We start from the raw sequence: 22,551 nt of genomic DNA on the forward strand, positions 1-22,551 counted from the left end.
CTTCATTAGAAATGTGTAAATACAAAAAATATAAAGTATATAGGTACAAGGAAGTACACCGGATGAGATACCCTGTTTTAAGAATTTACAAAACAACGTCCACCTATACACACCCTCGCGTAGATGGAATATATCAACATCCGAAGCGATTTGGTTGAACAGAGTTATTGTCCTCCCAATTGGCATCACCAATGGCAGGTTAGTTCTGCTCCTCGGGAGAACAAACAACTGATGCTGTGTTGAAAATATGAAGATGGATTCAGTTATGGCGCCTACTTCAAAAGAATAAGTAAGCGCAAAGATGGAATGCGCCAGGGTTTGGCCACCACTGTATGCGGCATTCTGTTTCCTATAATATAACAATTTAATCGACCAATCAACTCACCATAAATGTCAGCTGTGGCAGCCAGAGGAGACTTGTCAGAGAGAGGGGCGTAGGGCGGCGTCACGTACGCAGACGTGGGTTGTGTCAAATGCCTGCGAGAAGAAGACGAGAGCAAAATGAATACCAATTAATTAAACCAGATACAGTCGAACTTGGTTATTACGAGGAAGATGGGACCGACTTAATATGCTCGTTATAAGCATTACTCATTATATCGTTATATAACATTTTTCGCGCCACGTTCTATTTAAGACGGTACTTCAGTAAAATGGCAAATAATTTTCAACTATAGGTGCGACGAAATTTCGGACTGGCTGGCAATCGGAGAGAGCGAAAGTCGAGCTGTGAACACGTCAATTTGTTTTGTGATGGCGACGGGGGAATTAATTCTTAAATCGTGTAAAGATGACTAAAAAACGTTACCCATTTACTTGAAAAAGAAAACATGTCAATGAATATATTATTATTAGTAATAGAACAGTAAACATAAAATTAAATGGACGCATGTTGACTTTTTATGACATATTATGTTTTGTTCTGCATGCGTCATTTTCACAATCTTCGCGTAGTCACGATCGTTTTAGACCGTGCCCCAGCTGAAGTATAGCATAGAACATAATATAACATCTGAAAACCATCGTAAAAATCCCCGAAACAAGCATGGCATTTATAAACTACAAAAGAAGTTGTTTATTGTAATGAAGTGCTGAGGCACCGGCGCTGGTAGGTAGGTACCTACTGACTTCACAAAGCTTGGATTTTTTACATGCAATTTTAACCATAGGTATGTGTGGATTCTTTTTCAATGTTGTCGGCGAAAACACCAATTCGATACTTAGACACCTAGCGTCATAAGCGTAATCCGATCCCGGCGGCATCGGTCTAGATAACTGCCCGGTCGGATCTTATTGCTTGTGAGTTCGAATCAATTTTCTTGCAGGATTTTAAAAAAAGGGCTAAACTTTTGAGGATTATCAAAAGGTAGATTTGAATTTCAAGAATGTTTTAGCGTGTCTCTTACCCTCTGACCGCGTTCAAATGATGGTTGTGGTACAGATTCTGGTGCTGGGGATCTTGCGCCCCCGGGTGGTGCATGTTCGCCGGCGGCTGCCCCCCGGCCAGGGAGGATATGGCGCCCGCAGCGACAGGGGGGCCGGCGCCCGCGGGCTGAGCGGGTGCAGGCAGGGCCAGGAGGGTCGCCAGGTCCTGCCAGCGCTGCTCCATCGACATGCTGCGGACCAGGTTCTGCGAGACAACAATGAGAAACGCTGGATTAATATTTTTCATAATTTTATTAAGCTGGAAATCAGGCACATGGGGCACATGTGACACGATTAATCGCGAAGAGGCGTTTCACAAAAAATACAAATAAAGACAATCGGGAAAACAACATACGGCCTATCTAGTTGGCCTTCTTATCCAATAGGCCACACCCGGGCTGAGTACACTATGCGTAAAATAACGTAGTCATACACAGTTACCTACATATTATGCCCTATTGTTTTCATTGAACAAAGACTAAATAATTTAATTACAAGATAAAAAGAACTTTTTATACACAACGTTTATAAATTTTCTGTTGAATTAGTATATGCTCAAACTTGTACTTGATATGAAGTAAATAAAAAACAAACAAACAAATATAGAATACTGAAATGTCATGTTGATTTCCATAGTAACGCACGTATATATTATTAATTTAGTTGCTAGGACCACCCACTTAGCAACCAATAATAGTGGATTTGATTACGGATTTCTTCCGAAATAACTTTCCACACAAAACAGAATTAAATGAAAATGAATTCAATTCTACTTAAAGATGGCTAAATAATGCATTGGCATCGTGTTCTGATATATTCTAAAAGTTTAAAATGTCTAGCTAGTCGGGAAGTTAGTTAAAAATCGATTGCAAGATTTGTACTGGACAAACAACCACCGGACAAACAAGAATACGAGCTAATAAAAACTTTGTAAAATTGCATATAGTGTTGATTAGTTTTTAAAAATCAATTAAACCCTGCCTAATAATAGATACCGAACAGTAAAAAAATAATCGTCTAATATAATATACTATTTATACTTATTCTTATTATACTTACATCATTTTATTAGCGAGGACAAGAAGGATACTAACGATTCTATTAATTATGATATCTAGGCCACGCGAATTGGTTAACTACACGTGGATGCGACAAGTCGTTATATCTCGTAGGTGGCGAAGACTCCATACTAGGCGATTATTTAAAGCCTACCTTCTTAAGAACAATAATTTTTATTTTCATGTTGACGTATTTATATAATCACACAAATAATAATAAATTCAATATGCCCAAGACATCTATCGTATAATTGTCATAATTTTACGATATTTTCCCATATTTCAATAAGCACCATCTATGGCATCTCTCGAAAGTTTAAAAAAATAGAACACACCGCGATTCGCTTCACATATTGTATAGGATTATTTTCGCGTGAATCGACGGGTTTTTCAATATGAAGTTTTTTTCTCATTATTTCAAAATGTCTGGCGTCCCGCATACAATTGTACAAGCTGTTTCGTTGGCGCTTACGTCGCGAGAGCACATTTATTCAAAATAATTAATAAGAAGATAATTTTTATGGGATTCAATCACATAAATATGTAAGTATTGATTGTTGTTAAAAATATAAAATAATTTATCTCGTGATTTTTATTTATTTATTAGTTCACTCATTAGACAATTTAGATATCTGATATTGTACCTACATAAGTCCGTGTTTTAAATATAGAAGTATTTTAAAATGTCTAGTTTTACGGGTTAAATTATAACATTTTATGGAACGTAATATATATACAACGGATATTTTCATAGATGATAGGTAATATATTTTGAGCGTATGTTACGTTTATAAATGTTTAGGAAAATGCATAAGTAATCCAAACTAAATGCTTATTTTTATGAACTAATTATAACAAACCAATTAAGCTTTTGAAATTTCTTCGTTTTAGCGTACCTATTCATCAGTAGTAATATATCTTCTTATTCCCCGCAAATATATCTGACAATCATGGTTACTCCCACAGCCTACATCTTTCAAAAAGTCACCCTTCGCCACTGGTAGTTATAGCTGCCGATCAGATGATCATTGCTAGGCACATATATGAAGAATGTACATGAGCGCGCGGTTGAAGCTATAAGTAGTAGGTGAGGTTAATGTGGAAGTCAGTAGTGTTTGCAAGATTTTGTTAACTCTGCCCTATGTATTGCCTTAAAAATCAGTAAAAGAAATTTATAGATATTTTATCTAAATGGACCCCCCCCCCCTTCGCCAAACCATTTTTCTGTGTATTTTTATATTTATTTATTCAACTATTTTACTTCAATATTATCTAGGTATATTTTTATGAGATTACATTCCTACTTTGGTCGAGATTTGGGGGCCCTTGGCTATACCCCCTTTAGTCTTATACCCCGTTTACACGTACATGGATTTACTGCTGACAGTACGTATTATCGCGGCCATAACAAGTAAATGCACGAGATGCAAGATAGCATGCATGAATCAAAAAAAAAGAACGTGACAGTTGGGATTTGCGCAGTAGGACAATAATGGCGAACCTGCCGGGAAAAAAACGAACTACACCGCGCAGGCTCATTTTGAGATTAACCAATTTTCATAACCTGTCAAATAGTACCAGAAAATGACAACATCGCGTCTCGCTTACTCTTGAAGAATGAGATTGGCGAGACAGTCAACACTTTTACGTGTAAACAGTTATAGTCGCGATAGTTTAAAATACACACTATTGGTGAAAGTATATCCATGCACCTGTACAGGCGCTATTATGTTAAATCCGACACTCCTTGTGGTCCATACGGCGAAATAAACAATCGCGCATATTCCACAGTAATTTATTTACGACCTCGACCTAACAACTAACCAATGCCATGCATAAAAACATAGCTTTTCAATACATTAAAGACATATAATTGAATAAAAAATAATCAACTACATAATACGATCTTTCATAGGTAAGTATGTAGGTACTTACCAGTTATTACCATTAATGATATATAATTTTAACTCGATTCGTTAGCGAGGCTATTAAAAAAAAACTACGGAGCAATACCTAGTAAGTGTTTGAAAGGAAATTTCTAATTGGATAAAAATGATTGTTGTTTAAAAACAAATGTGTTTAGATTTCAAATATTGGATTCAATACTTAGTCGCGCAACGTGACGGTCTACGCGGAGAGTGTATTGTTGCAATTTTTAAAAGACTTATAATACTCTAATGCTACTAATAATTTGTAATTTGTAATGTTCACTATTAAAATGTAAATAAATAAATTTTAATTTTAAATTATCTAGAAGCCGCTGGATTGACGAACACACCAGACTGAGAACAATAGATTCAGTTTGGAAAGGCCTTCATTCAGCAGACAATTGATCCCGGCTGGTGATAGACTGGATCCGACTGAAATAGTGCACACTAAACTTTGTCAGTCAAACGTATTTGTTTTCATTGAACGAAGACAATATTTAGATAGTGTTTATCGTAGTACATTTTTGGGTTTCCACCGTGTGTCCATCTTTCTTCTTTCCTCGACGTTTCGGGCTCTCTTTCTCCTTCGCTCTTCGGCTCTTCTTCTCTTTCGATCATCTCTTGATAATGGCCTCTGCAACGAGCCCGAAGCGTCGAGGAAAGAAGTAAGAAAGACACACAGTCGAAACCCAAAAATCTACTACGATAAAAAACAACCGTGAAAGCCTCAAACATTATAGATAGTGTTTGCTAGTTTTTTAAAATTCAATTAAACCCTGCCTAATCCAAACCACGGTAGATAAAAGATAGTAAAAAATATTCGTTTATCGATAGTAGAATATTTTTTATCTATTATGGTTTGGTTTAGGCAGGGCTTAATGAATTAAAAACTAACCCAACACCATTTGTAATAAGTATTCTTAATTCAACGAAAACCGATAAGTATGACTGAATAAGTGTGCACTATTTTTGTCGAATCGCCCACAGCATACCTAAATTATTATGGTTTGGTAGACAGGGTGTAATTGAATTTAAAAAAACTAACCAGCACCATCTGCAAATTGTATTGATGACAAATGAAAAACAAATAAGTATGACTGACAATGTTTAGTGAGCACGATTTATGTCGAATTTTAACAGCCTACCTCCAACCCTCGCCATTGAAAACTATACCAGACACCGATCTGTATACGAACGCATGTACAATCTTGCAAGAATTTAATATAACTTCTGCTATCGTTCTGGAGATACGAGCTATTTCAACTTTTATAAATACGATAAAATAACTTTGTATTGTATAGTAAGTATTCAATATACTGAACTCTGTGTATATATTATTGTATTGTCCATTTGGCAGTGGTAAATAATCAGCGATCCCTGTGCCATATTCATTAAAAATTTAGTAAAGAAGTAGTACCTATTCATGTATTAATAAGCCATGAGTACCTATGTGGTAGGTACAATAATAATCGAGGAACGAGAATTTCTATCTAGATTTTTCTCTCCGAATAGTTCAGGTTAATAATATTCATGTGATTATAGAAAATGATGTTGTTATTGTTAAGGGGGGACGTGCTCAGCGTAGGTCAAAATGGAGCTTTTATTGCATTTTCAATTATAGTTTGTCAATTTATGGCTACGGCCGTATGTTGTAGCATAACCACTGGGGAATGCCAAAAGAAATGGCGTATATCAAAAAAACACTACTTATTCTTAGGTCAATAATTATTATAAAGCAATCATTATTCGTAGGATGTTTATCACACTTGAATGATCAAAGACATAGCTTATAATGAGTATCTTTAGAATTATCTTCAAATGTGTTAATCTTGCCCATTTTTTGAATAATAAAATGCCCAAGTCTTGTCAAATTTGGGATCACAGAGATTATCAATATAATTTTTTATCGTAAATATTTGACTATAATAATGTCGATATAAATTATACTAATGGTTTTATAAATGCGTTTAAAAATTAATAAATGTAAAAAATCTTAACACCACTGCATATTTATGTACTGAAATATGACTATATTCTAAAACATTATAGCGAGAGGTTTAAAAGAATACTATTTTATGTAATAAAAATACTTTATGCAGTCATCAAATGTTTAAAATAAATATAAAGGATAATAAGGCTTCAAAATTATATAAATAGATTATCTACAACGATTAAGGAATATCCAGGATCATGTTTTGAAAATGCAATAAAAGCTCCATTTCGACCTACGCTGAGCATGTCCCCCCTTAAGTTATTGTCAGTCAACTCATATTTGAGTGTAATGTGACCTCAGTGTTGGGTAACTGCTCCAGAGCAACTATTCTATACACATGACTGTTATCGGCGGCTATCGATGGTAGTTTATAACATGTGTGTATTGAGGCGGTTAATTGTTACAATAAGCTAACCGTCTGAACTGCCAAAAACTGCTATGTTTTAACAGCACCTCTTATGTCTATGTTAACTTTTAAAGCGAGATAGATAGTTTTGACAATTTAGACGACTAACAATTATTATAATACCCCAATACATAAATTTAATAAACTACCCTCGATAGCCGCCAATAGCAGCCTAGTGTATAGAATATATGCGTTGAGACATTTGTGTGGTTTGGTGTGGCCATTGGCTGCAATGTTAACAAAATAAAAATAATGAGAACTTCTATAAATGTATCCAGAAAACTTCAAAGCCTCGTCTTATAATGTAGCTGGTACCACGTTCGAATCCTGGGTCTGGCAAATACTCGTATTGTATTTCAATTTGTGCCTGGAGTCAGAGTATGGACCGAATAGGTTAAGCAAGTGGCTGACATCAATTTCTAACAAGTTATGCTGGTGTACGTGGCTGCGACTGATGACCGCGTGACTTAAGCGTCGGTCTACAACGTCGTGGGTCCCAGGTTCGAATCCTGGGTCTGGAAAGTATACATATTGTTTTTCAATTTATGTATGAGTCAGAGTATGGACCTAATAGGTTGTATTATAATAAATTCTGTTAATACAAACCTCCACTCTGTGGAGGCCCATATGATCTTATTAGGATCGGACATGGTCGGGAAAAATACGTGGCTGCGAAAATCTAGCGACCGAGAATATTGGAAGGACCTATGGGAGGCCTTCATTTAGTTGTAGATCGTCCCAGGTTGATGATGAAATACTAATTTGAAATTACAGTATTCATCTTGATAATGTCACAAAATTCTGTCCGGAAATTTGTACGTATGCAGTTCGCCGTATCATACTTTAGCGTGCAATGTTGTATCGGAAATATTTGATCGTAGATATATTAAAACCTCTTTGGGTTGTATAATACTGAGATGAATTTTATGTCTAAATTAAGCACGGTTCTTTTAAAATTTTGAAAATAGGCGATATACTAGATTTTTTGTTACTTTGTTAGGTTAGGTTAGGTTAGGTTTTCATTCATGAATTCATGAATTTTGCCGAAATCAGCTATGAAAAATAGCGCGGTTCCCGCCTGGCTTGTACCTAAACAAATACGTAATAAAAACATCTGAAATCGATGACCGTATAGTATACGGTCATACGTATTTGTTTTCATTGAAATTAGAGTACAATTTACAGATGGTGTTGGTTAATTTTTTTAAACTCAATTAAACCCTGCGAAAACCAACCCATACTAGGTAATAGTCAAAAAATACTCGTCTACCAATAAAATATCTAAAATTATGGAATTAAATTATACATAACTTTGGATATTTTATAGATAGAATAATATTTTTCACCTATTATAGTTTGAGGCAGGGCTTAATGAACCAACAATATGCGTTATATGTATTCTAAATCCAACGAAGACAAAATAAGTATAAATGAAAAAGTGTGCACAATTGTGTCGTATCGCTTAAAATATACCAAAACTATTATGGTTTGGTTTAGGGTTTTTAAAAACTAACCAACCACCACCAATTGTAGCTATAATAAAAACAAATACGTATGACTGCCAAAGCTTAATGTGCACTATTTATGGCGGATCTTAATAGCATACATCCACCCTTCGTTACTGAATAATTGTATTGAAATACTTGGGGTTTCCTCCGCCAACGCGGGGTCTCAAAGGTTGACCGCGGCTGGCGTCAAAGCGAGAATGCACGAGGAGACATAGCGTCCGAATATGACCTCAAAATGTCTTCAAACTATGCTACTCGTATTATACCAGCCGAGACCGTGAAAAAAACACAATCATATTAATTTTGTATTTACATGTGGTGTATGGTGCATATAACACATCCTAACTGCTAAATAGTTAGATAGTTCTTTGGAACACGTACATATTATATGAATCTATCTTTATTACAATAGGTAAAATTTGATAAAACTGTTCCATACTAGGCGATTATTTCAGCGAACGTCAAAATGGAGCTTTTATGCTATTTTCAAAGCATGATCCTGGACATTCCTTAAACGTTGTAGATAATCTATTTACATAATTTTGAAGCCTCATTATCCTTTATATTTATTTTAAACATTTGATGACTGGATAAAGTATTTTTATTACATAAAATAGTATTTTTTAAAACTCTTTAAGGCGAACACATTAGTATCACATTACGTGCTGTCACAGTAAGTTCGTGCTCCGGGAAAAATCGTGTGCAATGTCGTTTTTCTTGGTATTTAAAATGTTCATCTCAAAAATCAGACTGATGCTACCACCCCGTAGCACATTTAGAACCAAAAACGAATATTGCCAGTTATGTATGCTACATCATCCATTGCACAAGTCAGTGAACGATTTTTTTTATTTTCTGAAGGTCTACACATTTTCGACTCAAGTAAAAATGCGTGCTCTTTGTTTTTAGTGGTCTGGTGTACGGATTTTTTGATAGATTATTATCTATGACTGGTGTTTACATATATTATCTATGACCTACTGGTTGGGTTCTGCTTATCTATGCACGCAATACATATCGCAAGAAATTTTGAAGTAGGTACGCACATGTGGAAACTGTTAATATCAATTGAAATTACCATAAATCATGAACAATAATTAAAATATTAATAAACTAGGGTTGGCACTTTCCGTGCTATGATTTATAGAGAAACCATATACTAAATTTATAAGCATGGCAGCACGTGAAAACTGATGACATGATAGTAATGTGTTTGTCCCATAATGGTCCATGTTCACATGCATACGTGAGCACTGGTAGCACACGATTTACACCACAGTGAAGGTAGTAGGTATACCTATTATCATAAAACCTTACCAAAGGTAACCTACCTACACTTGAAAATAATAAAAAAATATACGTTTTTTTTTGGTTCTGCGTTATCCGTCCATCACTTGACGCGGTGAATCTTTCCACGACTCGATTATCATTATCACAATAGGATGGGCGACTATACGGACAATGAGAAGAATCGGGAGAGTTCAAAATCGACAGTCAGAAATTACAGAACATGGAAAAATAGATTTTTGGGTTTCCATCGTGTGTCCTTCTTCCTTCTTTACTCGACGTTTCGGGCTCGTTACAGAGGCCATTAGCAAGAGATGATATGTTTTATGAAGAAAAAGTAGTGTAGGTATATGAATGTAAAAGTTGCTCTAAGAATGTGAAAAGGAATCCGATTAGCTAAGAGCAAACGTTGCTCAGAGTAATATGTCAATCGTTACGACCATATATACCGGCTCGAATATTGGATTTTGCTGATAGTGCCGGAAGCCATGACGTTTTTAACCGTAATCCATCATCCCTATTAATATTTTCAGGGTTTATATGGATTTCAAAGGCCTTAGAAATATCCTTTGTTCCGACCCAATATCTTGGTTTCAAAGTCAAATTTGTGTCCTGTATCCATTGAGTGCTTGGAAATTGCTGACATCGTCTAATGTTTAAGTCGCTATGCCCTCTCGTGTTCACTCACACACTTCTTTACTGTTCTAGAAGTTTGGCCTGTATACTTTTTTAGGCATATGTGGAATAATATGAGATAAACTTACACACGTGTAAATAATACGCATGCCCTTCATTATGACAACTGCTCTCGGTTTATGCGCTGACGCTCATTCGTTGTAGTCGAAGATTCCAACACACACTATTAGACGTCTATAATGTATGGTTCATTTTCGTAGGACACTCACGCATTCAAAACCCTGCTTCAAAATGTAGTGCATTGGGGCAATAGCCTATCGGAATTCTATTTATTAATCTGTTCTGTGATAGCTACTCAAAAAGTGTCTGGGTATGAGGCCGCGAGAAGCTATTAGTAGGCGGGGTAAACAAAATATACTTATACATTTTCAAAATGGAACCCTCCCCCAATTATTTTTCTGTGTGCGCGCCTGGCTCGTGTATTACTCACGTTTTTCACTAGCACGTCATTTTGGCAATGAATTCACTTTTTTAAGACATATTGTGGAAATTACAAATTATAAGTTTAAGACGTTCACAACATGGCATGAAACATTGTTATAAAGAAGAAGAAAAAGGAATAAAAGAGATAAAATGAAAATATAAAAAGAGAACATAATATAAACACAACAAGCAGAGAAAATACAATAATTATACATCTATAGCAGTTTAAAGAAGTACGCCGAGTGTGCTAAGGAGATCCTATTTTAAGAATTTATACAATGGCGGCCACCTAAACTCACCTCACGCAAGTGGAATATATCAACACCCGAAGCAATTTGGTTGAACATAGTTATCGCCCTCCCAATTGGCATTACCAGTGGCAGGTTGGTTCTGCACGTTGGGAGAATAAACAGTAAGACAGTTATCAGGGACACAGGTCAACACTGCCCAGAATGGCAGAGTTCTCATATATACCTCGTATAAGTCGAAAAAAATACGTACCTAACTAAATAAAGATGTCTTCTGAATTGCAGACTGCAGTATGTAAGGAATTAAGTCATTTTAATTAATAATATGAACCACCCTGCACTCGTAGACTTAACTTCTCTCTACAAGAGACGAGGGTCCACAAATTTTGACCACAATATTATTATAATGTAAATACTTACGAAGTATTAAATAAAAAAAAAGGTTTAAAAAAAATCATTTTAAAAGGTTTAGGCGGATTACAATTAGTGTTAACAAAGGGTGTCTTTAGGGGTGCCGAAATTTTGGGACCCGTTAATGTTTTTAAAAGATTAAAATCTTAAATGTGGGTAGTTATATTATTCAACAGGAAAAGGATAGATACAGGTATCTGATAAGCGATCGATTACAGGTATTTTTGTATTGCAAGTGGATTTAATAAATGAGGACTTTGCGTTATGTATTTCTTGATCAAACGACAATTTCAATTGCATTTAATACACCTGTACATTTGGCTACATAGTATTTTCCTCAGTCGTCTAAAACCAACCCTGGTTTTTACGATTCGGCATTTCAGTTCAATGGTATGGGCTGGACCTGGCGGTTCCATGACAAAACAGAACAACAATAAATATAACTATGACCTTTCAGGAAAAATATAAATTTAATATTGAAATTGGCCTACCTCTATTATGTTGATAGATTTTTAATAGCACAGATTTTCGATACGCCATAATAAATCAAATTATATACCTAATTTCTGCATTCCTAATCGGTAGAAAGCCTCAAATAATCGGGACTTTGCCGGCAAGCTTAGGATCTCTCATCTTAATCAATATCATCATCATTATCAGCCTGAATCTATCCACTGCTGGATGAAGGCCTCTTCAAGCTGTTTCCACTTCTCTCAGTCGTGTGCATTGCGTTGTCACGTACTTCCGCAGAACTTTATCATTTCATCGATCCAGCGGCCTCTAGGTCTACCTTGCGGACGTTTTGTACTTCTTGGATACCACTGGATGACTAGATTTGTCCAACGATTGTCTCTTATTCGAGCTATATGTCCAGCCCATCTCCATTTAAGGCTTTTATAAACTCTATTACATCGCAAACCCTTATATATTAAATATAATATGTTCAAAATGATTGGGTGACTAATTACAACGAAATAATGACCTAACCTAACCTAAATAGATTTCACAAAAATTAATGTTTCATTTTTCCCCTGGCTGTTCTGTTTTGTCTCTCTCCCCCTCTTACCAATCCACCCCGCATCATACTCGGTCTTCATCGGGCGTATCACGAGGCCCTAGGCTTGATGTGAAGCATCAGCAGTTGTTTCCTCCTGGTAATGACTCAGGAACAGATACCCAAATGTGCAAGTGAGCTTTGACTGAGTTGACTTTAATACAAAGTTCCATGGGAGAGAAAAACACGGGGAAATTGCATTAAAGAAAATGAATTTAATTATAAATATAATACAAAACAAAGCTAGAAATGCATATTTTGGCCGCCTTGTCCCTAAATCCGGCACTGAAGAACGTCCGTGGAAGAAAAAAACCTCTATAGCAGTAGCGAAGGGTGAAAGTAGGCTGTTAAGATCCGCCATAAATAGTGCACATTTAACTTTGTTAGTCATACATATTTGTTTTAACTGATCTGAGACTACAATTTTACAGATGGTGTCGGTTAGTTTTTAAAAATCAATTAAACCCTGCCTAAACCAAACCATAATAGTTTTGGTATATTTTAAGCGATACGACAAAATTGCACACACTTTTTCATTCATACTTATTTGTTTTCGTTGGATTTAGAATACATATTACACCAGTTTTTAAAATGCATTAAGCCATGCCTAACCAAACTATAGTAGATAAAAAATATTATTCTATCTATAAAATATCCAAAGTTATGTATTTCTATTATGGCATGGTTTTCGAATTGAATTTTAAAAACTAAGCAAGACCATCTGTAAATTGTAGTCTTATTTCGATCAATACAATTACGTACGACTGATAAAGTTTCGTGGACACTATTTATTACAGATGTTAATAGCCTACCTCCACCTTTCGCCACTGCTCTGTAGTATGCGCGATTCGCGTCAATACCACAAAGCGAACGACAATATCGCCACGACCCGATCGGAGACCGTCTCATTAATACGAATTTAAGTAATCGTACACTTTTTATTCAGAGTTTTAATAGTTAAAATATGTAATAGTTTCCGAGCGTGTTTTTGATGTTATTAATTAGATATTTATTTGACTTTTGAATGCCCACGGCAGATGGCAGGCGGAGATATGAATATACGGTAAAAGTAAAAAGTAGTGAAGAAATTATTGAGGTCGGCCATGTTTTCTACTGCTCGCGATACACCATAGGCAAAGCTACAACGAAAACTAGCCAACTGCTGAAATTATAGGTAAACGAGACTTTCCGATGGACACCTAGTTGACTGATTATCGCACGGCGAAAGTCAGCTGTTAATAACCCTTAACCAGGCTGGGGATATATCGTTTGGGCACACAGATGTCGCTACTTAAGGGTGGACGTGCTCAGCGTAGGTCAAAATGGAGCTTTTATTGCATTTTCAAAGCATGATCCTGGACATTCCTTAAACGTTGTAGATAATCTATTTATATAATTTTGAAGCCTTATTATCCTTTATATTTATTTTAAACATTTGATGACTGAATAAAGTATTTTTATTACATAAAATAGTATTCTTTTAAACCTCTCGCTCTAATGTTTTAGAATATAGTCATATTTCAGTACATGCATGTGTAGTGGTGTTAAGATTTTTTACGTTTTTAAATTTTTAAACGCATTTATAAAACCATTAGTATAATTTATGGCGACATTATTATAGTGAAATATTTACGATAAAAAAATATATTGATAATCTCTGTGATCCCAAATTTGACAAGAATTAGGCATTTTATTATTCAAAAAATGGGCAAGATTAACACATTTGAAGATAATTCTAAAGATACTAATAATTATAAGTTATGTTTTTGATCATTCAAGTGTGATAAACATCCTACGAATAATGATTGCTTTATAATAATTATTGACCTAAGAATAAGGTAGTGTTTTTTTTAAATACGCCATTTCTTTCCGCATTCCCCAGTGGTTAAGCTACAACATACGGCCGTAGCCATAAATTGACAAAATATAATTGAAGTGGGGAGTAAAATGATGTTAACGCGCGTGTTTGAACATGTACCGTTTAAAAAAAAATTCATTCAAGGTACATGTTCAAACACGCACGTTAACATCATTTTACTCCCTACTTCAATTATAGTTTGTCATTTTATGGCAAATTTTTAATATATACGTGCGTTACTATGGAAATCAAAATGACATTTCAGTATTCTATATTTGTTTGTTTTTTATTTACTTCATATCGAGTACCTACAAGTTAGAGCATATTCTTAAAGGTGTAGGTACCTACCAGTGGCGAAGGGTGGAGGTAGGCTGTTAAGATCCGTCATAAACGATGCACACTTAACTATGTCAGTTATACGTATATTATTTTCATTTAAATAAGGCTATAATTTAATTTACAGATGGTGTTGGTTAGTTGTTAGAATTCAAGTAAACCCTACGAAAAACCAAGCCATAATAGATAACAATGAAAAAATACACGACTCAAAAGGAATAAATAATAACATAACATAACTTGCCTACAAAAGCAAACATAACATTCACCCCATAATATGGCAACACTAAACTGATTGCACTGAAAACTGGTCGCGATTAAAAACTCATCGCACTGCAAATTGAATACATTCAAATTACATATTATAAATATTTATCGCGCAAAAGTAAACACACGTTTTTGTAATGGCGAATTAGATCTTATCTCTAGCTCGTATGTCGCGTGACTGACATGGCAAATCATACGAAATATTTTTATTCACAGTAACAATTCGCCATGTGCTTTATGGATGTCTCATGCAGGCGCATGTGTACCTGCCTACTGGGCAACGGTTACACGTAAATTGTGCGTAAAACATTTCACCGTGGCACAGTTCGCCGTGAGTTTTCTTATAGGAAAGAAATGACCGTATGCCAGTGGCGAAGGGTGGAGGTAGGCTGTTAAGATCAGCCATAAATAGTATGTACTATACTTTGTCAGTCATACGTACTTGTTTTCATTTAAATAAGACTAAAATTTACAAATGGTGTTGGATAGTTTTTAAAATTCAATTAAACACTTGCGAAACCAAGCCATAAGAAAAATAGTCAAAAAATACTTGTCTATCTATAAACTATCTAAAATTATGCAATTAAATCATACCTACATACCTTTGGATATTTTATAGATAGAATAATATTTTTTACAACGTTTTTCTTAGCTCGTATTCGTATTTGTCCGGTGGTTCTTTGTTCGGTACAAATCTTGCAATCGATTTTTAACTAACTTCCCGACTAGCTAGACATTTGAAACTTTTAGAATATATCAGAACACGATGTCAATGCATTTTTTAATACTTTTAGCCATCTTTAAGTAGAATTGAATTCATTTTCAGTTAATTCTGTTTTGTATGAAAAGTTATTTCGACACTACTATTGGTTGCTAGGGGTCTATGGTCCTAGCAACTAAATTATTAATATATACGTGCGTTACTATGGAAATCAATATGACATGTCAAAATGACATTTCTATCAAGTACAAATTTTTTTGATCGTTTAAGCTAGTCAAGTCAAGTTTACATGATTCAAGAGAAAATTTAAATACGTTGGGTATAATTTTTTTTTTTTATCTTGTAATTATTATATACTTAATACATAGTTTGGGTTTTAATACATACTTTAGGCAGGGTTTAATGAATTTAAAAAAAAATGAACTGATAATGTGTGTAATATGTATCCATATTCAACGAAAACAAATAAGTATGAATAAAAAAGTGTGCACTCTTTTGTTGCATCAACCAAAGTATACCAACACTATTATGGTTTAGTTTAGGCAGGGTTTAATTGATTTTTAAACACTAACCAACACCATCTGTAAATTGTAGTCTTAGTTCAATATAAACAAGTACGTATGACTAACAAAGTTTAGGTAATGTGAAATATTTATGGCGGATCCTAATAGCCTACCTCCACCCTTGCTACTGCCGTATGCTATAGTCTCTAATTTTATTATTATTAGATTCAATATAAACATGAATTCAATTTTCATAGCCGATTTTGGCAAAATTCATGAATTCAAGAATAAAAACCTAACCTAACCCAACAAATAATCCAGTATATCGGATATACCTGTCGCATCCACAAGTGGTTATTAAATGCATGTGGCCTAACGGTCATAATTATTAGAAATGTCAGTGTCCATTTGTGTCGTCCGCAGTTTGATGTGTGCGGCAGACGGACGAGTTTAGATGGGCTTAATGTCAAACAACACTATGTACAAAAGTGCAACTTACTACATGAGAGCCAAAAAACGTTTTTCTAACACAACAAATGAGATGTTTATTTAAAACCTAATGTTCATATTTTATAATCTATTGTGTACTTATACTATTCTTTAAGTATTATCAATAACCATGTCCTTGCTTTTTCGTACAAGGTAGTTGTTAGTAATTATGAACAATCACAACAACCCAGGCTTTGAGAAAAACACATAAATATTGTGTCCCCACCGGGAAACGAACCAAGAACTCACGGTTGGAAGGCCAGTGCCTTACCCACTGCACCACGAGAGCCGCTGTGTATACCATTGTACCTACACTTATCTTGCTTATGGTGATGTTAAAATTTACAGGTATGGTTTAAAAAATATATGAAAACACGTGTAACTATGTAGTTAACGTTAAACTTTACTGGCGATTTAAGGCTATACCTCAGTTGAGGCATGGTCTAAAAAGATCGTAGCTAGGCGATGCGCGGATTGTGCAAACGACGCGTGCCGAACGAAATATAGTTTGTCATATAAATCCAACATGCGTCCATTTAATGTTCTGTTTATTGTTCTATTAGTAACAATATCTAATAATATATTCATTGACATGTTTTCTTTCTCAAGTAAATGGTAACGTTTTTAGTCATCTTTACACGATTTAAGAATTAATACCCCCGTCGCCATCACGAAACAAATTGACGTGTTTACAGCTCGACGTTCGATCTCCGATTGCCAGCGAGTCCAAAAATTCGTCGCACCTATAGTTGAAAATTATTTGTCGTTTCACTGAAGTACCGTCTTAAGTAGAAACTAGAAAACATTGACATAAAGTTGTTTGACTATCATGTAGCCGAAAATGTAAAATAACACTTTTTTTGTAGATAACGTTGTTTGACTTTAAGCACTCGAATTACTCAGCTGATAAACGGGAAAAATGCATCTCGAATTCGGTTCGTTCCTTCAACATGCACCATTCTCCACTGAGACTTAATAGAGGCTAAGTATGTAGGTAGTCATTTTGTGAATACAGTTGCACTTGGTTATTACGATCACGGAAATAGCGAGATCTCGGATGTAATGAGGAAACATTCTTTGACATTTTAGATTACGATTTTCACTTTTATAACGAGCTACTTCTCGGGTATACCGAGCAAAACTGTGAATGTCTCGATCGTTTAAAAACAATATTTTCGACGCTAAGCAATAAAATCCGACCCGACAAGACGCCGCCGGGATCGGATTACGTTTATGACACTAGTTAAGTGTTTAAGTAGGTACCTAATTTGTGTTTTCGCCGACAACATTGAAAAAGTATCCACGCATATGGTTGAAATTGCATGTATTTCCAAGCTTTGTCAAATCAGTAGGTAGGTACCAACCAGCGCCGGCTTTATTACAATAAACAACTTCTTCTGTAGTTTATGAATGCCATACTTATCGTAGTAGGTATTTGGGTTTCCACCGTGTGTCCTTCTTCCTTCTTTACTAGACGTTTCGGACTCGTTGCAGAGGCCATTATCAAGAGATATGTTTTATAATTAAAATGTAGTGTAGGTATATGACCTAATGTTAGTTCTCTAAGAACGTTTCTCTAAGAATGTCAAAAGAAATCCGATTAGCTAAGAGCAAACGTTGCTCAGAGTAATATGTCAATCGTTACGATCAGAGATATCGGCTCGAATATTGGATCGTAAAACATATTATCATCTCTTGATAATGGCCTCTGCAACGAGCTCGAAACGTCGAGTAAAGAAGGAAAAAGGACACACGGTGGAAATCCAAAAATCTACTACGATAAAAAAAACAACGGTGAAAGCCTCAAATATTAAAATGCCATACTTGTTTCGGGGATTTTTACGATGGTTTTCAGATTTTTTATGTTTTATGCTTAAATAGAACGTGGCGCGAAAAATGTTATATAACGATATAACGAGTAATGCTTATAACGAGCGAATTTAGTCGGTCCCATCTTCCTCGTAATAACCAAGTTCGACTGTAATGATAAGTGTTGTTTGACTTTAAGCTCTCGAGTTACTCAGCTGATAAACAGGAAAAAATGCATCTCGAATTCGGTTCGTTCCTTCAACGTGCACCATTCGCCACTGAAATTCTGAGGCTAAGTACCTAGGTAGTAATTTTGTGAATATATTTAATGATATACTGTGATAACATGACGTGATGCACTGGTCAGGAGCTACCGTCTGTGAAATATAAAAAATAATTCTTTCTATGTATATGATTATCCATCAATGTCATCTGCCGATGTGTTATTAGCTATTCAACCAGCCGTCAACAACGGAAGGCGCGCGAGCTAAATTATTATCATCATAAGAAGAGCGACAGCTCGCAGTGGGTCCCGGATTCACCATACAACTATCTTTTTACTATTAGAATTACAGGATCCAAACCATATCCTCTAGGAATGTCCAAAAATGTGTACGTAAAGGGAAGAGCTGCTCAAGTCGGCTCAACCAGCTGTTGGGCCCATCGGACCGTCCGACCTGGTCGCCACAAAGGCCAATTTGATTGCATTTAGAAACTTTGCGGCGTCATACTGCCAACGTGAAGATTTCTTCACTTAGAATGTTCGGCAGTTTTGTATTAGCTTTGATTTCGTTTGATAAATATTGTTTTATAAAAAAAATGTATTCAGTTGAAAATGTACCTCTGAAGCGGATGAAACCGGTCCTAATTTATTGATTAAGAGTGGAATATGTACTAATTTTTATTAAATCAAAACAACAATACAATGCAGTTCCACCATGAATTGACAGTTAACAAAATAAAAGAAATTTAATTTGTTACTTACTACAATTTTTAATATTGCCTCTACGTGCTAATCTCTCCCATGGGTACCTTAAAAAATCATGTAAATTCAGTCAAAGCACATTTGAGTGCATATCGACCTTAGTCTTGGGTAACTGCTTCTGAGACACTCCCAGTCATAAAAATAAAAATGATCAAAAACGTAGGGTTCCGTGATACGCCCGATTAAGACCGGATGAGGTGCGGGGCGGGTGTGGTTTGGTGGGGCCATTAACTTCAATATATTATATGGATGTTCTAAACAGTGTTAATGAGCTCAATCTATCTTCAGTATCACTTCTATATTCACAGGTAATCTTCATTTGCGTGTTATGATTCAGACTAACTTTTTTGGCACGTGACCTAATCAACGCAGTCTCTCAAACTCGATCGGAATAGTATTATATTAATCATATTATATTATATATAATTATATTATAACTAACTAGCAATGGCGAAGGGTGCAGGTAAGCTGTGGGGATTCAACATACTTAAATAGTGCACACTACACTTTGTCAATAATACGTAGCTATTTGTTTTCATTGAACAAATAATACAAATTGCAGATGGTATTAATTAGTTTTTAATATTAAATTAAGCCCTGCCTAAATCAAACCATAATCGTTTATATTGTATGCTATGGGTGATCTGACAAAAATAGTGCACAGTTTTTCAGTCATACTTATTTGTTTTCGTTGAATTAAGAAAATACATATTACAGATTTAAATTCATGAATCTCTGCCTAAACGAAACCATAATAGATAAAAAATATTCTTATATCTATAAAATATCTAAAATTATGTATGCTTTGGTGGCATAAATTTAGATATTTTATAGAAACACGAATATTTGTTTACTATTATCTATTATGGCTTGGTTTACGCAAGGTACACTATCAGCATTTTCAATGAAAACAAACACGCATGACTGCCAAAGTTTAGTGTGCACTATTTAGCCTACTTCCACCCTTCGCCACTGATACATACCTACACATACAGACAAGAAAATATATTGACCCATCGTTATTTCGTTATCAAAACAGCTGCTATAGATAGCAAGGAAAATCAATTAGGTAGTTCATAGCTATCTTAATTTAAATGCGCCAACGTACAGAATATTATAATATAATTGTACAGCTACCAACTAAATCACGCTAATATAACATGAATTTGAATTAAGTAATCCATACTGTCTGGTCTCTAAATTCGAATTTGAATTTGATTCTGGTCTCGAAACTTATGTCCGGAAACTTGTACGTATACAGTTCGCCGTATTATACTTCACCGTGAAATGTTGTATCGGAAATATATGGCCTTAGGTATATTAAAGACCGTCCAACCTCTTTGGGTCGTATAGTACATACTGGGCCGATATATTGGATTATTTGTTAGGTTAGGTTAGGTTTTCATTCTTGAATTTGTGAATTTTGCCAAAATCAGCTAGGAAAATTAAATTAACGTTCATATTGAATCTAATATAATTAGAGACCGTATAGTATACGGTCATCTCTTTCTGATAGAAAACTCACGGCGAACTGTGCCACGGTGAAATCTTTTACGTACAATTTACATGTAACCCTCGAAACTGCAAATCTACCTATTTTGCGATGCATCGACGGCACCTCCTAATAAATTAATCATAGTTTGACAGTTCTACGCATCTATTCTATAAACAAGACTGCTTTCTGCCGCTACGGCAGCTATCTAGGGTATGTGTGTATCGAAGTATTAGCGAATATTGTAACGATTACAATAAGTTAGCCGTCTAAACAGTCAAAACTGTATATCTCGCTCTAAAATTTACCACAACCAAAAGAGATGCTGTTAAAACATAGCACTTATTGTAACAATTACAACTAGCGGCCGAAAGCAGGCTTGTGTATAGAATAGATGCGCTGATAAAGTTCCCCGAATACGCAGGTATTTAGTAACGCTAATACCTCAAAGAAGAGTTGGCAGGTAAGGTCACCTATCGCTGGCCGACGAAAATGAGAAATTGGAAATCTACAACGATTGTGAGTAATAAAAAAAATGCATTGCAGATATTACCTATCTATCTACTCAGGTACAATCAGTTAGTTATAAATCCATTAACGGAGTCTGAATTTCTACGACAGGTGGCTTGCGAGAGGAATATAATTTCTCTAGTTATGTTATGCTTATTACCTACTGACACATTGCATTTCTCCGATTTGGTCACTGTACAATATAAAGTTTACTATTAATTAAATTATTTTGTTATTTATTCTTGTATTAATAATAAAATTTAAGTGTTTATGATTTTAAAATAATAAGTATACCTATTATGCCTTTCGATCAGCGTTTTGATTATTTCCATGATAGATAGGTCCCAGTGGCGAAGGGTGGAGGTAGGCTGTTAAGATCCGTCATAAATAATGCACACTAAACACTTGTCGGTCATACCCACGTATTCGTTTTCATCGAAATAAGACTACGATAATTTACAGATGATGTTGGTTAGTTTTTTAAATTCAATTAAACCCTGCGAAACCATGCCATAATAGATAATAGTCAGAAAATACTCGTCTATCTATAAAATATCTAAAATTATGCCATTTGACAATACATAATTTTGAATATTGTGTAGATAGAATAATATTTTTTACCTATTATAGTTTGGTTTAGACAGGGCTTAATGAATTTAAAAAAATGAAAGAAAAATATGTGTAATATATGTATTCTTAATCCAACGAAAACAAATAAGTATGGATGAAAAAGTGGGCACAATTTTGTCGTATTGCCCAAAATATACCAAAACTATTATGCTTTGGTTAGGCAGGGTTTAATTGATTTTTAAAAACTAACCACCACCATCTGTAAATTGTAGCCTTAGTTCAATAAAAACAAATACGTACGAATAACAAAGCTTAATGTGCACTGTTGGCGGATTTTAACAGCCTACCCCCACCCTTCGCTACTGCTTTCAACCAGCTTATCGATTATTTCACAGATTTCAATATAACTGCTTTGTGTTGTTTTTCTATGACTTTTTGGACCCAACAGGTTGAGCAATTAGTGGCTAACATCCATTTCTCGTAAAAAACCAAAATCCGTTAATACATCCACTATCATGTAGGTCCATATTATGTTTCAACCAGTGCTCGAAATGGAATATTTTACGAACCGGAG

At 35.1% G+C, this 22,551-nt stretch overlaps 1 protein-coding gene across 4 annotated transcripts in view; it reads right to left on the minus strand.

Annotated features, from left to right (window-relative positions):
* The window catches only part of cnc (NFE2 like bZIP transcription factor cap-n-collar), a 222,372-nt gene that overhangs the window by 31,103 nt on the left and 168,718 nt on the right, over window positions 1-22,551 (minus strand). For all 4 annotated transcript variants that reach the window (XM_085941546.1, XM_085941547.1, XM_085941544.1 and 1 more), the window contains 2 exons: window positions 1,407-1,630; window positions 386-477 (listed from right to left, as the gene is read on the minus strand). In XM_085941546.1, the coding sequence (XP_085797672.1) occupies window positions 386-477; window positions 1,407-1,630 (316 nt within the window). The remainder of the gene's footprint in view (window positions 1-385; window positions 478-1,406; window positions 1,631-22,551) is intronic.

The sequence above is a fragment of the Rhyacophila brunnea genome, unplaced genomic scaffold (assembly GCF_057557595.1).
Source record: "Rhyacophila brunnea isolate RB1 unplaced genomic scaffold, BYU_Rbru_1.0 scaffold_13, whole genome shotgun sequence".
Lineage (NCBI taxonomy): Eukaryota > Metazoa > Arthropoda > Insecta > Trichoptera > Rhyacophilidae > Rhyacophila > Rhyacophila brunnea.